Genomic DNA, 21,720 nt, shown 5'->3' on the forward strand with positions numbered 1-21,720 from the left:
GTGTGGGTGTCCTGTTTTATATTACAAAAAACTCCTCTTGATATAGAATATAAAAAGGGGGGGGGATCACAGGAAATAAACATGATAAATTAGCGAGGAACATTTACAGTTTTCAAAATAGACTTTCGACCTAGGACCCATGAGGGAAAGGGAAGAGGGGGCTTCTGGGAGATGGGGTGCTGGGGCCTCGGCTGGTTTGGGGTCTCCGGTCTGGGCCCCTTAGGCATGGAAGAATGAGAGGGACAAGAGAGCCTCCGAAGCCCTCAGACGGCTTCTGTTTCCCAAGACGCACGCGCTCTGGAGCAGAAACCTGGCTTTCAGGCCAGGCTGTGTGTGTGTGTGACCAACAGTGGGCCTCTGCAGCTCGGCTGGAGGAGGTCTCCTTAGAGAGGTATCCCCACCCCCACAGCCCCGTGGCCCTGCAGCCAGACCACCGCAAGCAACACCTGTCCTCGATGACAAGTGCTGAGTCTGTATATGAACCGGCCCAGTTAGATCGAAGTGCCTGGGAAGGGGGCAAGCCTGGACTGGGACTGGGCTCTGTCCTTTGCACCTCGGACCGTCTGCGAGGCAGCCTTGCAGATGGTCACGGCTGGAGACTGCCCACTCTCCCTTTCCAGCCCCTGTGTGGGCAGTGGCGGACTCGGTGCTCCATGGTACCTTTCTGGAAAACTCTGGGGGATGACGCTCACCATTCGCCCTTGAACCTGCCTCAGCCTGATGTTCCTCTGGGATCTATTCTGCCTCCCACGGACCTTCCCGGGGCCGACAAGAGGTGGGAAGAATGGACACGACTGGAGATGGGAAGGGAGTGCATGCCAGAGGCCAGGCCCTTCTTATCTTGAAGGTCCCAGATTCTCCTGGCTGGTAGGGGACTAGAGGGGACCAGGAAGCCTGAGATGCCCCCAGACTAGAGCCACACAGCTGCCCCACAAGACCCTGAGTCCAGCCAAGCCAGCTGTTGTTACTTTTGCTAAGCTCAGACCAGCCCTTTGCCTCTGCCAGGAAGCTGGAGCTGAGCATGTGGGCGGGGGTGTGGGTCTAGAGAGGAGCCAAGTCCAAGGCCCTGCTCGTGCTGGGCTGGGCTACCCGCTAGCTGCAGGGGGCTCTGGGGAGTTCATGGCCACACATCTGGAGTTCCAGGGATAATATGGAAAGCCCCTGCTTGGAGACCAGGAGCAGGGCCTGGGACTGGGGGACGGGGGCAGCATAAGGATGGGATGGGGAAGGGGAGAGACGGGGAGGAGGTTGAACCCGATCTTTACAGCAGGCACAGAGCTCAGGGCTGCATCTGTAAAGGGGGCTAGTGGCAGAGCCAGGAGGCATGGGGCTCCAGGCACAGCCCTGCCTCTCCTAGGGGCTGGGAGGCTAGAAGCGGACACAGGGTCTGGGATCCAGAATAGGTTCTCCCCAAATACTGAAGAGGGACTGTGGGGGAGGACAGCTCTGTGTTGCCCCTCCCACTGCCATGCCATCACTAATCAAGCCTTGATTGTCTGGCCAACACCACTGATCAGGATGATGCTGTCCTTCCCCCCTCCCCCAACCGTCCCCAAACCTCCCATCCTCTGAACAGGCCTGGCAGGCAATCCTGATTCACTGGGGTGGAGGGATCTTGCGATACAGTTGCCGACACTGGTCTAGAATGCACAGCCTGTGTTTGAGGGACTGGTCTGTGGGTGCTGTGTGGGTGTGGGTCTAGGGGAAAACACCTCCCTACCTCAGCCTGGAAGAAACACTCAGAAGTGTGCTAGGGCCCATGAAGGGACAAGAAGCCATTTGGCAGCAGAAATGAGGTGTCTTGGAGCTCTTTAGCCTGGAGAAAATGGGGATTGGGGGAGGCACTGTGTGGCCTTAACGCTTTGGGGAGTGAGGGCAAGTGGAATGCCACAGATGGAAGCAGAGAAAACCAGAGAACTCTCATGTGCACTGAGCTGACGCTAAGAAGTCAAAGCAGTCCAAAGACAAGTCTGTCTCAGGAGGTAGAAAGCTCCCCGTCCTTGGAGGTATGCAAGAAGAGGGTGGTGAAGTCTTGGCAGAAATCTTGTGGAATACATCCAAGTCTCAGTTCTGGGAGGGGAGAGGAGAACCAGATGGTCTTGGGGATTCCTTCCAGCCCTGGGAGTCACAGAGTTGTTGGGGAACAGGGAAAGGGCTGGGCTTGTGGGAAGAGGTGGGCAGTGTAGAAAAGTGACTGTAGTGTGTGTGTGAGAGTTCCGTGTCCCTGGGGGCTTAGAAGGAAGTATGGGGAGGTGGGAAGGGAGCAGGGAGGACAGTCCAGAATTTTCTTAGCTGTGGCGCTTGGTAAGTTCTTGACCAGCTTGCTTTCTCTCTCCTGGGGAAGCCAGGATGCTGAGGCCAGGGAGGGGTGTGAGCAGCAGACCTGCTGGGACCTACAGAGCCCTGGAAGGTGCAACAGGCAGCCAAGGGACCACTGGGTTCTTGTTCAGAATTGTCATGCATATACTGTGTGACTGAATGAAAAATGGCCCCTCTCTGGGCTTTCTGGATTATGTGATCCAACAGATGAGGGAAGCAGGGACTCTGCCAGCTAGGCCACACTTGGATCCAGTGTCTGCAGCCCATTCTTGACCCCAGCCCGAGGCAGGGACAACGCCATCAGAGGACCAGAGGTTGAATGTAGGTTCCGAGTTCTTAAGGACAAGGCAACCGAGTCTCCTTGGGGCTCTGGGGGGCTTTGTCGACCTCTGAGAGCTGCGTTTGTCTTTTGTTGGCTAGATCTGCACTTTCTTGGCACCTGGAGCTGAGGAGAAGGCCCAGGCCTGCGACTGCCAGAGGCTGGTGGGACCGAGGAGGGAACCTGGCCCTGGGGTTCCTTTGGTCTCTAGTGCAGACAGCTTCCTGGGGTTCAGGCGCCCGGCCCCTGAAAAGAGCCCATGGCACCCACCCGGAGACCAGGCAGGGTCTAACAATCGTAGTTTCATCTTCATTTTCTTGTTAAAAAAATAGCTATTTTCCTCTGCCCCTTCTCCTGCCCACTTATGGTGATCTCACCTCCTCCCCTGGGGCCAAGGGGGCAGGGGCACGGAGTAGGGGAGGGCGTCGGGGGCTGGGCAGTGGTGGTGGGTGAGGCTTCAGGCTCCAGGCCACGCCCTCTACTGGATGCCCCGGAAGAGACACATGGCAAAGATCATGGCGAAAAGCTGCAGAAGTAGAAGTTGGCTTGTCAGGCTGGGCTTCCAGCCTGGCACGCGGCTGTCCCCTCCCAAGGGGAAGTAACCATCGGCCCAGCAAGGGGGCTCACCCATCAATGGGCACACTCCTGCGGGAGGATCCCTGGGGGCAAGCACCTTTTGCCAGCCACTGGCCCTTGTTGTGCAGCAGAGTCATGGAAAGAAGTGGGCTTTGGACATGGGTTCAAATCTAATTCCTCTATTTGCTAGCAGCAACTTGGGCCAAAGGTGTCCCTGCCCTGAAGCCTGAGAGCTTCCTGTGCGCCCAGCCCAGTCCTAAGTACTTTCTCAGAAATCTTCAACAGAGCAGAGGCAAGACACAGAGAGGTCATGTGACCCACTGAAGGTCACACAGCTGCAAATGGGGGAGCTGGGGGTTGGGTCTATGCTGTGACCCTGCAGCCCATACTCAGAAGTCCCATGCACTCCCCTTTCTAGCTCTCAGGAGCAGGGGAAGATGTAGCCCTTGCCAGAGTTGAGAGCACTATGACCCAACACCGCACTAGGGCCCTGGGTGGGAGGGGGTTGGGGGGTAGGGCAGGCAGAGACCCAGATTCAGGATGCCCCTCTGACTAGAATGGCTGAGGCCCCCACAGGCAGGGGTCTTCTTGCGAGTAGCAGAAGGGACAATCCCCAGACCACAGACTCAGGGCCAGATTTCTGGTTGGGGAAGCGGCGTGGGCAAAGGTGAGGCTGGGACAGCGATACAGAAAAAGTCCCTTTTTGGGAGCAGATTCCTGTCTCCCTTCGGGGTGCAGCTAGGCTTGTGGGCCGGGGGTGAGGACAGCAGATCAAGAATACAGACATTGTCTAACAAGACTCTAGGACAGCCTGGCCAGGCATGGAGTCCCCACCCTCTGCCATCCTTATGACGCCCAGCCGCAACCGCGGCCTGGGAACAGAGTAGTAGTACCATTTTGCAGAGGAGTCCTCTAAAGCTCAGAGGCCCCTCTGGGGAGAGGCAGAGCTGGGAGCCATCCCCAAAAAGCCCATGTCCTTCCCCAGCGGGACACATGCCTGCGATTCCCGCAGTCCCAGCAGATTTATCTGTCCCTTGTTCATTGTGTCCCCCTGCCCTATGAGAGACCTGCTTTACCTGGAACGATGCTGGCATACAGTAGGGGCTCAATCTATGCTTGCTGAATGAATGAATAAATGACCCCTCCTCCCCCACATCCCTGGTAGTCTCCACAAAACTGCTCCACCCAGGGCTGGAGGACGCCCTGAGAAGCTGAGCAAAGTGACATTTCTGGTGAGGGGCATTCTGGACACCTACTCTCCCCCCTCCCCCCACCTGCCTAAGGAGGCACAGGGAGGCTGTGGCTCGGGCTGCCTGACTTTGTTTCCCCGCCCGCCCAGGCCTGGCTGAGGCCCAGGAGTGGTCTTTCCTGGAGATGGTCAATGCCAAGTCCAGGAGCTGGCGGGAGAAGGGAGGGGCAGCTCCGTCTGTTGGTGGAAGTGCCACCTGGTGGCGGTGGTCAGACTCTGCAGACTCTGCAGCCGCCTCCCTTTCATTCAGAGCTGGGAGTCACCACTGCCCCTGGCCAGGACTGGGGCGAAAGGGGTTCATTAAGACTGCCCTTGTGAGGTCTCAAGGCCCCAGAGGCCCTGAGCCTCCCACAGAAAAAGGGTCTGATCTGGACGCACAAGCCGCAGCCCCTCCCACAAGGCAGCAGTGTTGATTCTCGTTAAAGGGTTCACTCTGGACCTTGGGGGAGGCTTAGCCAGAGAGGAACAGGGACGGGATGGGGGGTGCAGCGGGCAGTGGGAGGAAGACTGTGGAATGACTCTCAGAGCCTGCCAACTCACTGCTGGAGGCTTGCTTAGATGAGCCCAGAGTCCAACAGTGACTCAGGCAACAGACAGACTCAGCTGGGCTTCCCACACCACAGTCCCTGCAATGGGGGACCCATTGGGTCCTGGATTTAGGATGTGGAGACTGAGGTGGGCTGGGAAATGCAGGTTACGGGGGATCTCCCCGAGACCCTGTGTGTGCCTTGCTTTTGGGGAGCCAGAGAAATGGGGGGCTTTTACTTACCTCAATGGCCAGCACCCCTATGGCGAGGGCTCCAGCCAGGTAGACGTAGGTTTCAAAAGTGTTGAGGATCACTGTGTAACAGCCCTGGGAAGGAAGGACCAGAAGAGAGGCCATAACTGGAGACAGTCTGGGGTCAGGGGCCAGCATCAGGACTGAAGTATGAAGCCTGGGAACTAGCCTGGGGCCCCAAAACTCGGGCAGCAGCAGGCTTACCCTGTCAAACCCCTATTGGCACCATTGGGTGGGCCTCCCCCAAGGTCCAGAGCCCATCACTCCAGGCCCCTCTAAGCGGATGGATTCCTGTGCTATTACTGATCTCTCAAGCAGTGCTGGGGATACACACACAGAGACAGAGGTGGATATAGACACATGGAGAGAGTGGGAGTGGCCATTTTGTTGCCCTCACCTTGAGCCAGTCTTGCCCTGCTCACTGTGCTCCTGCCCTACTGGCCTTCCTCTGTTGGTTCCTGGAGCACCCCATGTTCTTTCCCACCCCAGGGCCTTTGCACATGCTGCTCTTGTTCTCTGGCTGGAATGCTTTTCCCATGCCAGGAAAATGAGGATGTAGCACTTTATGTGGACAGTTACAGCAGCCCCCACACTTACAACCTGCCAGGGAGCACGTGGGGGAGCACTGGGGATAAAGGAGAGAAATGTGATGCTGTGCGGAGACAGGGCTTAAGATCACCCAGAGAGATGGGGAATATGGATGGTTTCCTATTTGTGGTCACCCCTCTGGCCTGGACTCAAGCTCTAGCAAGGTCATCATCTACTGGGAGACCCCCTGATTCGTTTCCAGCAGGAGAACAAACATATCCCTGACCTGCCCAGGTGACCATCTTGACCCAGGGAAGGCTGAGAAGAGCCGGAGAAACTGCTCTGGCGGGTTTGACTCTGAGTATTCATCATGGGTCACCTTCTTGAGGGATTTCCTTATTTGTGCTCATTAGAGGTCAATAGTAAACAGTGGTGGACTAACTCAACATCCACAGAGGAGTGCCTTCTGCTTCGGCCCTTGGTGGCCATGGAACCGAGTCCTGGCTATCCAGGTCTATACAGATGTCCACTGGGGCTTTCTGGGAAAGACAGTGGTGCCACACTTTCCCTTCTCTCTGTCTTAAACATGGGTGGGATGTCTGGAGCCATGGCAGCCGTTTTGCCACCAAGGAAAGTCCACAAAGATCATGGAGGCCAGGCTTTGACAGACAGGACAAAGCTACCGATGTAATGGGGAAAGCCATTGCCTTCCAGAATTCTTGCTATGTGTGAAACACAGAGGGCATCTGCACGAGCCCCTTGAGGTGGGCTTTGGTGTCCTTGCATTCAGACTTTTGCTTACTGATTCAAGATTGTGATGGAGATGCCAAGGAGAAAAGGATTCCAGAAAAGGATCTCATGAGGAACAGAAGCACCACGAAGAACTCAGGCAGCTGCACAGGGACCTTCCCAAGGAGCTCGGATTCCAAAGTCATGCCCGGGAGACGGAAGGGGGTGTCATCATCGAGGATGAGCCCAGAAATAGGAAGCTTACGAGGGTGAGACTCTACAGGAACAGGGCCCATGAGGAGCCTTCCAGAACAATCCACAGGTGGCCTCAGGACATTGGTTTGGCTCTGGGCGCCGGGCATCCCAAACAGCAGGGCCTTAGACAAGCTAGATGTTCCTTTGCCTTTTGTAGGAAGCTGAGGTGGTCCATGTGTTTTGTGGAGCTGTCCGTGGCCCAGACTCCTCTCATAATGCTCTGACATCCTAGGGGGACACCCTCCTTGGCCAGGTCCTGGGGCAAAGGAGGAGGGACAAACCCAGGGCTTTAAGGACAGGACACAAGTGGTACCCTTGTACCACTTCTGCTCGCCTCTCCTTGGCCACTGCCTGGTCCCCTGGCCTCGCTGCTGGGGAAGTAGGAAGTGCTGCTTTTCCCTGGTGGCGATGGCATCACGCCACCTTTCCAAAGAGGACAGCCAGCTGGCTCTGCGATGGTATGAGGAAGCAGAGGTCCAGAAAGGGTGTCGCGGTCCAGGCCTGCTGGACCTCAAAGCCTGAGCCCTCCCCTGCCTCCCCTCCTTGTCCTGGAGCCTCTCTGGGAGGCTGAGACCCAAGCCCCTTGGTGGCCTTCCCTGCCCCGAGCTCACATGGCCTGATCCCAGGGCCCCTGAATGTCGTCGTCTGACACCACATGTGCGGGGGGAGGGGTGCTAAGTTCCAAGCTGAAGCTGGAAAGACGTCATCAGAGGGCCAGGGGCAGGCCTGAGCATGTGCCCCCCCCCCCGCCATGGGGCTCTCCGAGGCCTGCCCTGTGGCCCCCATCCCAGTCCCTTCCAGCTTGGCATCTGGTTTTCTTTTTTTTCGTGATCATGACCATGTGAAATTACTTCTAGTTTGCTCCTTGGTTAGCATGAGCTTCCTTCAACAGAACGTGAGCCCCTTGTCTCCCGCCTCCTGCTCTGTCCCCTGCATCTGGAAGTCTCCCAGGAGAGCCTCAAGAGAAGCCCAATCAAGGGAGGGGTGTGGAGCGTGTCCTGGGCTCATCGTTGTTCTCCCCCTGACTCCCCCTGCCTGGTCTCTCACACCCACACCCACGTGTTCCCCTCTGTGGGAAGGAGGCACCAAGTACAAGGGCACAATTTGTCTCACAGCGGGGGTGGGACGGGGGGCAAACCAGGTGCCGTGTGTCCCCCAGAGATGGCACGTGCAAGAAGGAAAAGGCATTCCTCCCAGGACCCAGATAAAGTCCTCGGGTGGCAAGAGATGCAAAGAGTCTGATAGTTTCCCTGACCTTGGAGGGGAACCTTGCCCCCTGGGGGTCAGAAGGGGCTTCTATATGGCACAGAAGGTGAGCTTCCCCCAAAATAAGATCTAAGGGGCCCCCTCTATGTAATTCAGTTTGGGCTCCCAACCAGCACTGTCAGAAGCTCAGGGAGACCCCCGCCTGGAACACAGCGGAGTCTCAGCTCCCCTTGAGCCCCAGACCAAAGGCCCACTCCTCCGGCTGGGCCAGCGCAGCCTCATCTGCTGCACTGATCCTTCTACTTTGGCTGGATCCCAGGGGCTTCCTGGCCCCACTGAGGAGTCACCTACGGTGACCCACCTCTCCAGGCGATGGCTGGGGTGCTCCAGGGCCCCGTGCCAGCATCTCCCCCCCACCCTCCACCCAGCACTGGCCATCCAAGGCCCCCTGCCTGGGGGAGCAGGGCCTGGTACCTGCTTGTTCAGGAACAGGTCCCTTCCCAGCAGACACTCCTCCCTGCTCAGCAGGACCCCATCCCGAGTCTGCGGTTCTCTTCGACAGCAGGCCTCGGGCACCTCGTCACTGTCCAGAGTCAGCAGTCGGAAAACTGATGCAAACCGGAAGTCTTCGGGCCCATTGACGCCACAGCAGCCAAACTAGGAGGACAGCGAAGGGAAGAGTCTGGGAGGGGAGGTGGTGGGAGCTGGGCCCAGGGGGCAGAGGTGGCCAGACAGCCTCCCCCGAGACTCTCATAAGGCAAGGAGCAGAGTCAAGACTCAGCTAGGGGCTAACTCTGTCTGCTGCTCCTGTGTGACCCCGGGAAAGGTACTTAACCTCTCTGAGCCTCCAGTGCCCTTCTGTGTAAAATGGGGGGTGATGGTGACAATGACGGCCCAGAATGCTGCATGGATGGCGACTGCAAGGCCCAGGCTGGGCTCATTGCCCAGCCCTGATCAGTGAGTGATATCTGGTACAGGTCCATGAGCCAAGTGGGCTCTGGAGGCGGGACGTTCGCTGTGCCTGGCATCATGGCTTTGAATGCTCATGGCATCCCTGGGGGCGCCACTCACCGTGATCATGACCGAGTTCCAGGTGGCAGAGAAGACATCTGTGTCGTTGTTGCCCTGGTAGTGCTTGGTGAGCTCCTTGGTGAAGAACTCACGGGTGAGCTGGAGGGAGAGGCAGAGGGGGGGATTAAGATCCCCCCACTCCCTCTCTACCAGCAGCTTGGGGCATCCCAAGAGACCCTGGCCTGGTCTCTTCAGCTAGCTGCTTCTGGAGAGGAGGCAAGGCCTCAGGGCCCCAGGGTCGGGGATTCTCCCAAGCCACTACCTTGGGGTGGCTCCTGAGTCCCCACTCCAGGGCGTATGCCCCCCCCATCACTGGGATTCCTCGGATCACCAGCTAGAATAGGAAGTCAACACACCCACCTCTGGGCAGCGAGCCCAGAAGCTCTCTCCACCCTGCAGCTCTTCTCAGAAGCAGGGTTTATCCAGGGTGGGGGGCTTGCCCCTCACCCCACTCCCTCCCCTCTGAGCGGTTCCTCAGAGCCACAGGTATGCCCCAGGTCCCTGGCCCTGAAGAAGGGAGTCTGCAGATCTGGTTTCCAAAGGTCTTGGGAAGGCGCTACCGCCCTCCACATATTCTCTTCGGGCCTCACCACGGTCCTCCCTTCTATCCTCCCTGCTGTGGTGAGAGCACCGGGCCCCATGTGGTGCCCATCTGGAAGGCTCCATTCCCGGCACACAGAGTGGCTGCCTCTTCCCCTCTGTCCCTGGCTTGCCTTCCTGCTCCTTCGGACCAGCTTGTGTGTCTGGACCCCTCACCCCTCTTTCCCTCCCCTTCCTGCTTCCAGGCACCCCCCACCGTGCCTGGCTCCTATAGACTCGGGACGGGCTGGTGCCCTGGGTGGTTGGAGCTCCTGGAAAAAGGCGGCTGGTGAGGGCAAGTTGCCCAAACTGCATACTGGCCGGGACCTCAACCGAGAGGGCCCTGCTCTGTCCTCCTGCACGTCACATACCCCCAGGGCCTGGGGACAGCCTCGCCAACTAGCCTCTGCCAAACGACTATTGCCGGGCATGGTGTGGGATGGAAGATTCCAGAATCAGGTGTGGGTTGTATCAGGTGCTTTGGAAGAGCAGAGACTCTAAAGGACCTTCTGATTCTACCTTCTGGAAACACCCTCGCAGGAAGAGGGTCTCTGAGGTGGTGGGTCATGATTTGAGCCGGAATTGCTGGCTGAGAGGCTACCGACTCTGTGAAACCCTGTCTGAGGAGGGGAGGGGCTGGCCCCCAAGGGAGGCCGGGGCAATGGGAGGCCCACACTTACATTTTCCCTGAAGATGAAGGCCAAGATGGCCGCTGAGAGCTCCGCCAAAAAGATGATGAGGATAAACAGGAAGAACTGTGAAGAGAAGAGGTTTGTGAGCCCCGAGGGTGGTGGGAAGGGGGCAGGCGACTGCTCGCTGATGCCCCCGCCCATCCGTCACGCAGTTGACCCAATGTACCAATTTCATGAGACGAGGGACCCTCACTGCCCTACCTCAGACATCTTTTCATAAGCAGCCTACCAACAAGTCATCGTCAGAGTCAGCAAGCTTATAATACAAATAGGAAAGAGTACACAAACAAATATGGCTTCCAGGCAAATGGCACCCCTTCCACGATGCCCCTTGTGCAGTGTTCAGCCTGGACAACATCACCTCGTAGCCCTGGAAGGTGACTGAAGTTGACCTGTTTGGGTCCTCTCCTCATGGAAATCTGGAGTTCCTTGGAGACCCCAGACTGGCTCCCCAGCCCCCGTTCCCCCAGCGCTGCCTCTCCCTGCCTGGCCACCTCTCCTTTCCATGAGCAGTGAGGAATTGATGTTGACCTTCAGGCACAATAAAGGAGCAAGACGGGAGGGGAAGTGACAGGCCCATGAACATGGGGAAACCCAGGCGCTGGAGTCTGAAATCTAACAGACCCCTCTCTGCACTTCTTGACGTTCTCCAAATTGTCCATGATGCCTGGCGGTCTGTCTGGCGGCCACCCCTCCTCTGCCAGGAAAGCTCCGCCCTTCCTCGTCCACCAGCTCCTCATTTTCCAGACCAGGCTCAGCCTAGCCCCTTGCCGGGTGGGAAGCCATTCCTGGGGTCCCCCACATCACAGTGCCCCCCAGAGATGCCTGTCCAGCAGCAGCTGCACCCCCACCCCCCCAATATCACGAACAGAAGCATTCCCCATGCCTGCCAGCGAAGGTATTGGTACACGGCTGCCAGATGGACAAATGATCCCGGACTGACCCGCTCACCCTAATGACCTTGTTCTCCGCCACATTGCAGACCATGGTCAGTGTGGGCACTGCTTTGGCTGAGAGCCATGGGCAGAAGGAACGAGATGACTTTTTCTTCATTACTCTGCGTCGAGGAGCCCTCGGCATTTCCGGTCTGTGGCCAACCCGGAGCTGTCAACCCACCTGGAGACCACCAGCAGAGGACCAGATCCCCACCGCCCAAAGGTCCTGCACACCCTCCCAGCCCCCATGGCCTGGCTGCCCTGAGATGTGCAGGGGCTGGAAGGAGGCGGGAGTCCTGCCCTCAGTGTCAGGACAACTCAGCTTCCTTGCCTCCCTTCATGTGGCTTGGGATAATCAGGAAAACTCCTTTGAGCCTCAGTTTCCTTGTCAGTAAAATGGGGATGCTCACATCTGCTCCTGGGATCATCATGGGGAATCCTGAAATAAGGGGTATGCAACTTTCTGTCTGTCGTGAGAAGTTGAGCAAAGCTTGTCGTTGAGGTTCCTCCAAGTGTAGAAGGACCGCGGAAGCCAGCTCCCATGGGAGCCCCAGAGGGCCCGGCGGCTGTCAGGCGTTCGCTCAGTGCTGGCTTCCCCACAGACACCCGTTGCTGCTGGCAAGCTCCTGGTACCCCTCCCCTGGATCGCATCTCTTCCAGGAGGAAGAAGGTTTCTGTCGCTTCATCCTCATCCCAGGAAGACCCCAGTCGTGTTCCCTCCTGACTTTGCAGCTCTAACAGCGGCTGCCCTGCGCAGGCCCTGGGGTTTCTCCGAACTGCTTGGGCTGCAGACAGAGAGCCTTGGGATGGATTTCTAGATGGTCTATCCAGGGTGGGAAGAGAAAACAGTCCTGAGACCTGTCAATGGCTTCATTTGTTTTTAAATGTCCCACCCCAAGAAGGACGGCTTCACTCCTTGTCCCTAATGGTCTCCTTCGGCAGGGGGCTCACTGGTCAAGTTGCCGCCCACGTGGGCTCTGGCTTACAGACGCTTGGTCGGTTCTAGAAGCCGATGCCCATCCCATGGCCTTTCTCTTTAGCTCCCACACTGGAGGAAACAAGCCAGAGAAGGGAATGACTATTCCAATGGTGGGCAGCCCGAAGATGCCAGAGCAAAACTTTTCCTCTTAATCTGGCAATCTGTCCTGCCTTTTCTCTCTCTGCCTGAAAGCACGTTCAGGGCTGGCCTGAGGGATTGACTCTTCTGAGCCCTAGGGGGTCTGCTGGGGGCTGAGTCCCCACCCGGAGGGGAAAGTCCCAGAGGGGCTCCTGTGCCCGGGGCAGGCTGCCCCCCATCCCCGGCCCCATCGGACTCCCACTGTCCATTCTGCCAACCCTACCAACCCCACTTCCACGAGAGTCTGCCGGCTCTCATCCCCAAGACAGTGAAAGGCCCCAAGCAGGCCTCCTGGCCCTTCCGTGTGGTTGGTGCTGGATGGGTGCCGGCCCTGTCTTACATGGCCTCCACGGGACCTCCTCCCTGCCTTTGCCCTCTTGGTGGAGTCACTGGCAGTTCCCAGGCTCACAAAGAGCAGCCCTGGAAATGGTTTCCATCCTCAGCGAGGCGACGGAGCTGGCTCTGGCTACGGATCACAGCTGAGATGGTTAGAAAGTGCGGATGAGCCAGAGCCTAGGCCATGTGCATGCCGCATGCTCAGCGTCCCGGGAGTGTGAGGCCCTCCCGGACGGTGCGGCTGGGGGCTTTGCACAAGGCCGAGGCCGGCGCAGCAGAGATCCACTCAGAGGGGGTTCAGAACCAAGAGGCAGGCGCAGCTTTCCCAAGGGCGAGTGCTGGTGCAGCCAAGTCCTGAGACATTAATGCCCGCCAGCCCTACTGAGAGTTCACCACCACTGAGGTGCCGAGGACAGTCCAAGGCTCCTTTCCCGAGGTGCTCTGGGCAGCCTGGTGAAGCCGTCATGGTTACCACCAACCCCTCCGGTTACCTGGGGGTAACCTGGGACCCAGAGTGCGTAGCACATAGACCCGTAAGAGCCTCCAGGTCTGAAGACTTTCCGATGGCCTGTAGGGTTTCCCGTGGACCAACCCAATACTTTCAGTTTCACATTTGTCAGGTGCTTGCCTGTGCTGGGAACAGAGTTAAGCAAGATACACATTTTCTCCTTGAGCCGTGATCACAACACTGTGGCTGGGAAAGCGGTAGCATCATCTCCATTTTAGACAAGAGGAACCTAGGTTCAGAGAGGTTAAGTAACTGCCCTCAGGTCACACAGCCAGGAAGGAGCAGAGCAGAGAATAGAATCTAGACGTTTCTGACTCCAAAGCCCATGCCCTTACCACGCCTCTAAGACCACCTCCTCTCTGTCCCTTTATTCCAGGGCTACTCATTGAGCACCTACTGTGTACCAGGCGCTATGCTAGGTCCTAGCAAACTCATTTACACAAGGCAGATGTGGTCCCCATCAGCATGCAGCTTACGTTGAGCCGAGGTTCATGATTCCTGAGATGAAATTCAAGAATGAGCCTAGTAACTCACTGAAGGAGAAAGGAGGGCTCTCCCGAGGTGGGGGGGCTGCAAATCTCCATTGCCATCGCCATTGTCCCCTCCTGGAGTAGGGTTTCCCCAAGCTCTAGATGCCACTTCTGCCCTCTGGCCTTCTCCCCAGGAAATGACTTCCTCTTGCTTATCAGGGTTGCTGCTGGTTATCTGGAGGGGCTCCCCCTGGATCCGGCCACAGGGCTTGTCCTGACACCCCTGGCCTTCCTGGACTTCCCCTCATGAGGCAGGGCCTTTCCCAGGAGTTTTGAGTTAATCTCGCCTCACCCATTTGCCTAAGGACACATTTGCCAGTAATTCCCGAACCTCAAATGTTCACCATTTTGCTTTGGATGGAAAAATTAACGAAGGGACGGAAACTGCGATTTTGCCTCCTCCCGCAAACATTTCCAGACTTTTCTAGCCTATCTGCCCATGGGCACATCTAGTTTCAGTTCTCATTTCTAATAAATGTTTACCAAATTTACATCCTTTTTGTGTCATTCAGCTCATTTACCTCTTCTAAGGACACACATCTCATTTTGCTCTTCTCCTTTCTGACCTAGCGTCTTGGTCATCAAAATATTAAAAAAAAAATTGTTTTGAATCTTCAAATAAATAGATTAAAAACATGCTGTGAACGACTCCTAGGCAAGCAACCATGAGAAAGGGATGCCACAAAATGCCCATTACAGGCTGAGATTGTCCTATTGTATGTGAAAAGGGTGTAAAATTGATCGATGGGAGCGTTTGGAAACTGTACCTTTAGAAAAATTGATCATTAGGTGATGTGGTCATTAGGCTGAGGGTGGTGGGGCCCTGGGGTTTCAGCCTCAGAGCGGGGGCAGGGGAGGGCATGCTCTGTTACCCCCACCCCAGCTCTTCCTATCGGCCCAGCTGGCCAAAGTCACTCCCTCTAGGTCCTGTTCATGACTAGTCCTCCCTTCCTGCCCGAAGGCTGAGGAGCAGCGCTGCCAGGCTTCTTGAAGGCCCCTGGCAGCCACGAGGGGTGGGACTTGGTGCCCCTCTTCAGCGGGGACCACCACGCGGCCAGTCCAGGTCAGAATAGAGAAGTGGTTCTTCTTATTTTTTGAAGTCGTGAGTCTTTTTGAAAACCTTCCAGAAGTCATGGCATCTCTCCCCTTTAGAAACATACATGCTCACACAACATATACACACATATAGACACACACATACACACACACACAAGGCTCTAACGTAATATTTTGCACATAATTCTAGGTGAATTTCAGACATGTGAGTCTGTTTAAGGCTTGAGACACGGGGGACGTGGGTCCAAGAGTCCCCCGTCTGTGACTCACCCTGAGATCTCAGTCTAATAGGCGCTGGGCTTCAGAGAGGTGAGGAGAGGGACAAAGGCGAGGGGAGAGGACAGGGGGGAGTAGGGAGAGAGGGGCAGAGACGAGGAGAGCTCAGGAGAGGGGTAAGGAGAGGCAACAGGAATAGAAAGCAGGAGATAAGAGGCAGAGAGACAGAGGTAGAGAAAGAGCAAGAAAAGAAAAGGATGAACGTAGGTGGATCTCCTAGACCTCGAGACTAACAGAGAGAAAAGGGAAGACGGAGAAGGTGGCAGAAGAAGGGGCTGCCTTAAGGGCGGGGCCCTGGCCACAGCCGGGACTCAGCTGTCCCTTGGGGGGGCTGGAGGGAACCTCAGCTGGTCCCTGGGTCTCGGTCTTCTCCACAGGGACCGATGTGCCCATCTAGTGGCCGGCTCAGAAGCTGCCTGTTTATGGGGATGAATTTTGAGACCCCCCCAGCCTGCTCCCAGCGCAGTGCCCGGACTCGCCCTCCTGTCTTGGCTTCAGGGATGAGATGCGGGGGGTAGCAGAGCTGAGGGGAAGCGGGAAGAAGAGGGACTGGCATGACGTGGGACCCACATGCCAGCTCCTATTAAAGTCCCCACGGGCTCCCAAGCCTCCGTGGGCTCTGGGGAGGGGGGGGGGCGCTAGAGAGGGCGTTCCGCCAGGGGGCGCCCACAGGTTTCTTTGTTTCTCTCCAAATGCAAAGTTTGCAGTATTCAGGCCGCTGAAGGCCAAAAGGGACAGGGGTTCCAGAGTCACACATCTCACAGCTGATTTCACTTCCTGCCTGGGATGTGGGGAAACTCACTGTGACATGAATGGAGGCCGTACAGACTGCTCTAATCTGTAGGAGAGTGGGGAGGGTGCATGGTTCCAGATCTCCAGTTCCCAAAGCCCCAGGAACAGACACATTGTCCTCCCGCTGACCAGCTGACCAGCCCGCCTTCCTGATCACCTAACTCCCTCCCCCTCCCCCCACTCACCCACAAGGAGCACCCGCACCCTGTCCCGCCCCCACACACTTCCTGAAACGCGCTGTGTTCCCCTGGCCCTGTAGCGGGACTGGGCTCCAACTAGAAGCTCTCCAAGCCCTGGGCGCCCACAGGCCCTCTACTGGGGCGGGAGACCCATCCACCAAGGCCAGGAAAGTAGGCAGAGCCCCAAAGACACAGCCCATGGGAATATGGAAGGCCAGAGAAACAGACCACCCACCAGTGGCCTCATTTGGTGCCAGCTAAGCTGTCCCTTGTTTAGCAAGTGAATTCACCAAAGCTCAGGGAAGCTAAGAAACCAGACCCAAGCCCCATCACCAGGTAGGGGACAGAGCAGGACGCACACTGAAACCCAGGCCCGCCTGCCGCCCTCTCATCCCTCTGCCCCACCCCCCCATGCCTGTCCACCAGGGACACTCCCAGAGGACTGCCTACCTAAAGTGTGACGGCTGAGTCTCTGCAGTGTAGATACAGCCCCCCCACTCTGCCCCGGGGCACCCATCGATGGGGTGAGGGTGGGCTACTCACGAACAGCAGCAGACACTTGTTCTCGCGGACGGCCCCGCAGCAGCCCAGGAAGCCCAGCAGGAAAAGCAGGCCGCCCATGGCCAGGAGGATGTAGGCGCCCGTGATAAGCAGGGGGTTGGCGGCCACGATCTCCCGGAAGCCGGTGGGGTCCACCATGACCCAGATGCCGATGCCCAGCAGGCAGGCCCCGCCCAGCTGCTCCCAGGGTGGGTCAGGAGTGGGGAGAAGAGGCAGACAGGGTGGGGGGGGGTGGTTAGGCACTCCACATGCACACCGTTCCCCCCTGCGTGAGGCCCTATGATATGCCAGGGAGCCCCTAGGAGCCCCAGAGAACTGGGCAGAAACCTGATTTGCCAGAGACCAGTGTCCAAGCAATGCTTTTCACTGTTTTGCATTTTCAGGGTTACCCAGATCTTAAGGGCATCCTCTAAACCCAACATCTGATCCACGCCACATTGTGGGCTGCTGGGGTTCATGTTCCGGGGAGTTTATTTGCCACTTTTAGAGTCTCCTTAAATGTCAGCACTGCAGGATAATGAGGTCACTAGTGCAAGCCTCTGATTCCACACTAAGCGCCAGAGGGGGCCCGTGACTTGCTCAAGGTCACACAGCAAGTTCACGGCAGAGCCAGCGCTGAATCCCAGGCTTCTCTGACACAAAGTCCACAGCACACCCTCTGAGGCCTCTACCATGCTAGGGGCTGGGCAAAACGTGGACAGGAGCTGGCCCCTTTGTCCTCAACAGGAGCTCTCATCAGCATGGGCTCACCACACTCAAAACAGCTCCTTGAAAGCCTTCTTGTTTACATCTTTGTGTCTACGGCCCATCCCTCCAGGCCTTACTCATCTTTGGAGAGAGGCAGCTTAGTCCAGAGAAAGGGTGGTGTCTCTTGCCAGCTGTGTGACCTTGGGTAAGTGGTTTAGCCTCTCTGAGCCTTAGCTTCCTCAGGGGTAGAAGAAGATACAAACTCCACCCTGCCTAAGGTGACACCAAGGAAGAAAGGCCAGTGTGGATAGCAATGTTCTTAGCAAGTTTCAGTAAACATCCGTTCCATTTTCCTTAGGGACAGACAAGAACTGGAAGCAGATCTGTTACAAGAGAACAGTTTGGCCTCATCGGGTTTTGAATGGGGTGAAGTATCTGAAATCCCTGTGTGGTGGGAGGACCAGAGGCCCCCAGAGGTCCCCCAGAGGTCCCCCAGAGGCACGCGCCAGCAATGCCAGGCTGTGGCTAAGAGCAAACTAGTGAGCTCTGGGTGGTTGAGAGGGGTCCGCAGGCTGGCGAGCGGAACTGCACAGCTTGGGTCTTGGAGCAGGAGACAATATTTTTAGTACAGGGGTCAGAGCAGGGGAGTGAAGGAGAGGCTGGAAAGACCCATCACTGGGTGGGGAGAAAGGGAAGGCCCACAGGGACTGCTGATTACACAGTGCCCAACGGTCGCCCTGTGCCGGGTCTCACCTTTCTCCTCCGTCCCTTACAAATGCTCTGATAAAAGTTGCCTTCCTGCTCGTTGCTCTTAAGGTTTGGGGGTTCAACAATTGTGTGCTGCTTCAAGGACACAGACTGAACTGCCTGAGGAGATACAGCCCCATTTCTGGTGGGGACCCTCAGCCTTGCCCAGGGCCAGCCAGCTTGGAAGCTGGGTCTGGAATTCACATCTGGAAGGCTCCCTGTGCTTCAGGATTATGGGCAAGGGAAGGACTCCACGAGAGTTGCTGGGATGCATGAAAAAAACAGAAGGAAGAGAGAGAAGAGAGGCAGAGAGAGTCACTCGTGACCAGAAAGGACCTCTCGTTCCCAGCGACCCTGGCCTGGAGGGCATCAGAGGACTTTTACTCACCCACGACCTGGCTGCATTAAGGTCAAAGGTTGAGGTGGGGTCAGGAGAGCTGGGATGGGGGGTTGGCTTAAGACTCCAGGAGTGTGGCTTTGCTCTTGGGAGAGGCCAGGGGCCCAAGCAGAGCCTGCGGGAGTGGGGGGTAGGCTGCTGCCAGCAGGTGGGCTGGGCTGCAGGGCGCTGGGCTGGCCCTCTGAGCAGCTCAGAGTCTCTGGGCTTTCCAGTACCGAATCCATACGCTGGATGCCGATGGAGCTATGCTAGAGAGTGCTGGCACATTCCAGGCACTTCCTAAACGGATCTTGCTTAATTTTCAAAAAAACCTGTTGAGGTAGGTAATGAAGGGATGAAGATACTGAGGTTCAGAGAGGTGAAATGTGTTTCTGATCACACAGCTGGTAAGATGCAGAGCTGGCTTTGAACCCTGGCTGCTCCCAGCCCCAGAGAGGTTTCAGATTACACGGGGGGGGGGGGTGGTGGGTCACAGCAGCTCGGACAGTCCACTCTGAGGCCCGCAGCTGCCCTGGGGCTCAGGGTTGAGGGGGGCTGTCTCAGGGTTGAGGGGGGCTGTCTCAGCTGCCTTCTTCTCCATTCCCTGCTTCTTCCCAACTCTCCACCAGGGGTCTGATCCTGAGGCAGCCGCCAGGACAAAGGCTCCTACCCTTTTGTCAGAGGGCCTGAACCATCCCAGGGGCTGTACCAAACATCTCTCTGTGACCATGGGCTCTTCAGAGTGGGGCAGGCGCCACTGGGGGCCTCTCGTCCAGGAAATTCTGGCTGGCCGGGTCCATTTGCTTCTGGCACTGGCCCCTGTCCTGCCCCCAGGACTCTGCCCAGTGTGACTATTTCTAAGCCACGATCTGTTCTGCCCGCCCAGCAGAGGCCTCAGGGGACCCTGGGCACGTTCCAGCAATACTTACAAATATGAAGAAATTGAAGACGAACATCAAATACTTCATGCAGCTCAAACAGTCGCCTTCCATGGTGTTCTACCTGCAAAAGAGCAAGCGCCTCAGTTTCCCTGCTGGGAGACCCCACCTGGGAAGAGCCCTGGCCCCTACCCCCAGGGGTTCTGAGTGGTCAGCCCTGCCCCTGTGGCCAGTGTTTACTCTCTGGGAGGTAGCTCTTTACCTCGTGGGACCAGAGTTAGGAGTGAGAAGCTCACTCCTAAGGAGTGGAAGCCACCCTGCCTGGGTTCAAGCCTAATTCCTCCAGTCATTTGCTGTGTGGTTTTGGGCAAATCACTCTACCCCTCTGGAGCTTGCTCTTTCCAACCTGAGGAAGGAGATTAAAAAGAGAAGCCTCCTCCCAGCCGAATCGCGAAGGTTCATGGAGATAAAGCTGTGGCACACTTAGAACGGCGTCTAGCAGGTGCCAAGCATCCAGGAGGTCTGCCTTGAGACCCGGCCTGATGGCAGAGGAGAGCCTTCCCTCAGGCTGAGAGCTTTTAGGAACTTGCTGAGGCCATGGAGCCAGATCAGAATCCGGGCCTCATAAACTTCCTGCCGCCCCACACAGCCTCCAGCCTGCAGGACGATCTGGGGCTGTTCCACGGGGCCAGTGGAGGGGTGTCACAGGGGAAAAGAGGGGGGTGAGCGCCTACCAAGGGGTCCAAGCCCTCTTCCTGAGGCCAAGCCCTCCTCATGCCCTGACTATCTCTGTCCTGAGACCTACGGCATCTCACCTCCCTAAGGAGCCTTCCCCGTCTCTGCCTAAAAGTCTGCCCCCAGTAGTGAGTCACTGCATATGATTCCGTTCAGCCAGCATTTACTGTGCATCGACTGTGTGCCAGGCGCCGGAGCCTGAAACCAACAAGATGCAGCCCTTCCGCATCCCCGGGGGAAGCAGGCAGCATCTGCTCTCACGAATCAGACTTCAAGCCCATAGTCACGTCCATATTCAGTAGTCCGTATTGCCATACTTTCTTCATGACGGCCCCCGGGGGATTAATAAGAGAAGCTTCCTCCCAGCCGAATCTCAAGGATAGGGGAGTGAATTGGGACAGGGGTCTGAGGTCCACAGGAGTTGAAAATACCCAGGCCAACCTCCCCCAGCTGGTAAGGGGCACGGCTGCAGCTCAGCTTGTTCTGAGTCCCGCTCCAGAAGACCCTGGAAGGTGGTCTGCCCTTCTAGGACAGGACGTGGTGCAAAGGGTTCTGGGAGTACGTGTTGGGTGGTGTGAAATGTGGGGGAAGATGGCACTTTGTTTCTTTCCATGGTTTTCCATCCTCCCTCTGGAGAGAACTGGGCTCAGTGTGCCTTGCCCACAAGTAAGCCTGATAAGTCCTGCTTACCCTGGTTGTCGCCAGGCTTATTAGGATTAATCTATACCATCATAATCTCCATTTGGGGAGCACCTGCTGTGTGCTAATATTGTGCTGAGTGCTTTCCACCTATGATCTCATTTAAATCTCCTAACGGCCAATGAGGTGTGGGCACTGGTTATGGCAAATTTTCAGGTCAGCCTGGCAAGGTGTATGTGATTATCGGTTACAGAGCGTGCAGGAAGCAATGCTAAGATCTGACACCGAAGCCCATGCACAGTGCCTGGGACACAGCAGGCTCAGCAAATCTGCCCTCTGCCAATCCCAGACCATAACCCGATGCCCTCCCAGCAAGGAAAGCCTCATAGATGGAGCTACACTCGTCTCCTGCATTCCTAGCTCACTGCACTTGGTGATGACAGGACCAGCCCCACGTGGCACTTTGGTCGAGGCAAGCAGATTTTTAAAAAGTACATTTGAGGGGCGCCTGGGTGGCTCAGTGGGTTAAGCCGCTGCCTTCAGCTCAGGTCATGATCTCAGGGTCCTGGGATCGAGTCCCACATCGGGCTCTCTGCTCGGCAGGGAGCCTGCTTCCTCCTCTCTCTCTGCCTGCCTCTCTTCCTGCCTCTCTGCCTACTTGTGATCTCTGTCAAATAAATAAATAAATAAATCTTTAAAAAAAAAAAAAAGAGAATTATATATAAAAAAAAAAGTACATTTGAATCCATGCAGAGAAAAGCAGAGGCAGACCCTGCCGTTGGGGAAGGGTGTGCAGAAAAGGCTGGTGCCTCTCATCTCCTCTCCTTGTGGTTTTTGCTGGTGAGCCAAGCATTGACCTTGGCTGGGCAGTGGCCATGGCACCACTTTAGGCACCTGGGAGTCCATGAGGAAGGTGCTGGGTCAGGCAGGCAAGGGCTCTGGGGCCCAAAGGCTTCCCTCCTTTCGTTGCCCAGCTCCTGCCAGCTGCTCTGCTCAGCTGATCGTGTCCGATTGAGGCCAGAGCCGAGCAGGGGACACTGAGGCAGGGCCTAGAACTTCCGAGCCAG

General features: G+C 56.9%; 1 protein-coding gene across 6 annotated transcripts in view; it reads right to left on the reverse strand.

The window, feature by feature from the left end:
- Position 1: 1 nt before the first annotated feature.
- Positions 2–21,720, reverse strand: part of TSPAN18 (tetraspanin 18) — a 177,614-nt gene continuing 155,895 nt past the window's right edge. For all 6 annotated transcript variants that reach the window (XM_004763185.3, XM_045065992.1, XM_045065989.1 and 3 more), the window contains 7 exons: positions 19,331–19,403; positions 16,574–16,768; positions 10,290–10,364; positions 9,031–9,129; positions 8,434–8,616; positions 5,233–5,316; positions 2–3,164 (listed from right to left, as the gene is read on the reverse strand). In XM_004763185.3, the coding sequence (XP_004763242.1) occupies positions 3,117–3,164; positions 5,233–5,316; positions 8,434–8,616; positions 9,031–9,129; positions 10,290–10,364; positions 16,574–16,768; positions 19,331–19,393 (747 nt within the window). In that variant the 5' untranslated portion in view covers positions 19,394–19,403 and the 3' untranslated portion in view covers positions 2–3,116. The remainder of the gene's footprint in view (positions 3,165–5,232; positions 5,317–8,433; positions 8,617–9,030; positions 9,130–10,289; positions 10,365–16,573; positions 16,769–19,330; positions 19,404–21,720) is intronic.

This window comes from Mustela putorius, unplaced genomic scaffold, assembly GCF_011764305.1.
Source record: "Mustela putorius furo isolate JIRA1106 unplaced genomic scaffold, ASM1176430v1.1 tig00003859_pilon_pilon_pilon, whole genome shotgun sequence".
Lineage (NCBI taxonomy): Eukaryota > Metazoa > Chordata > Mammalia > Carnivora > Mustelidae > Mustela > Mustela putorius.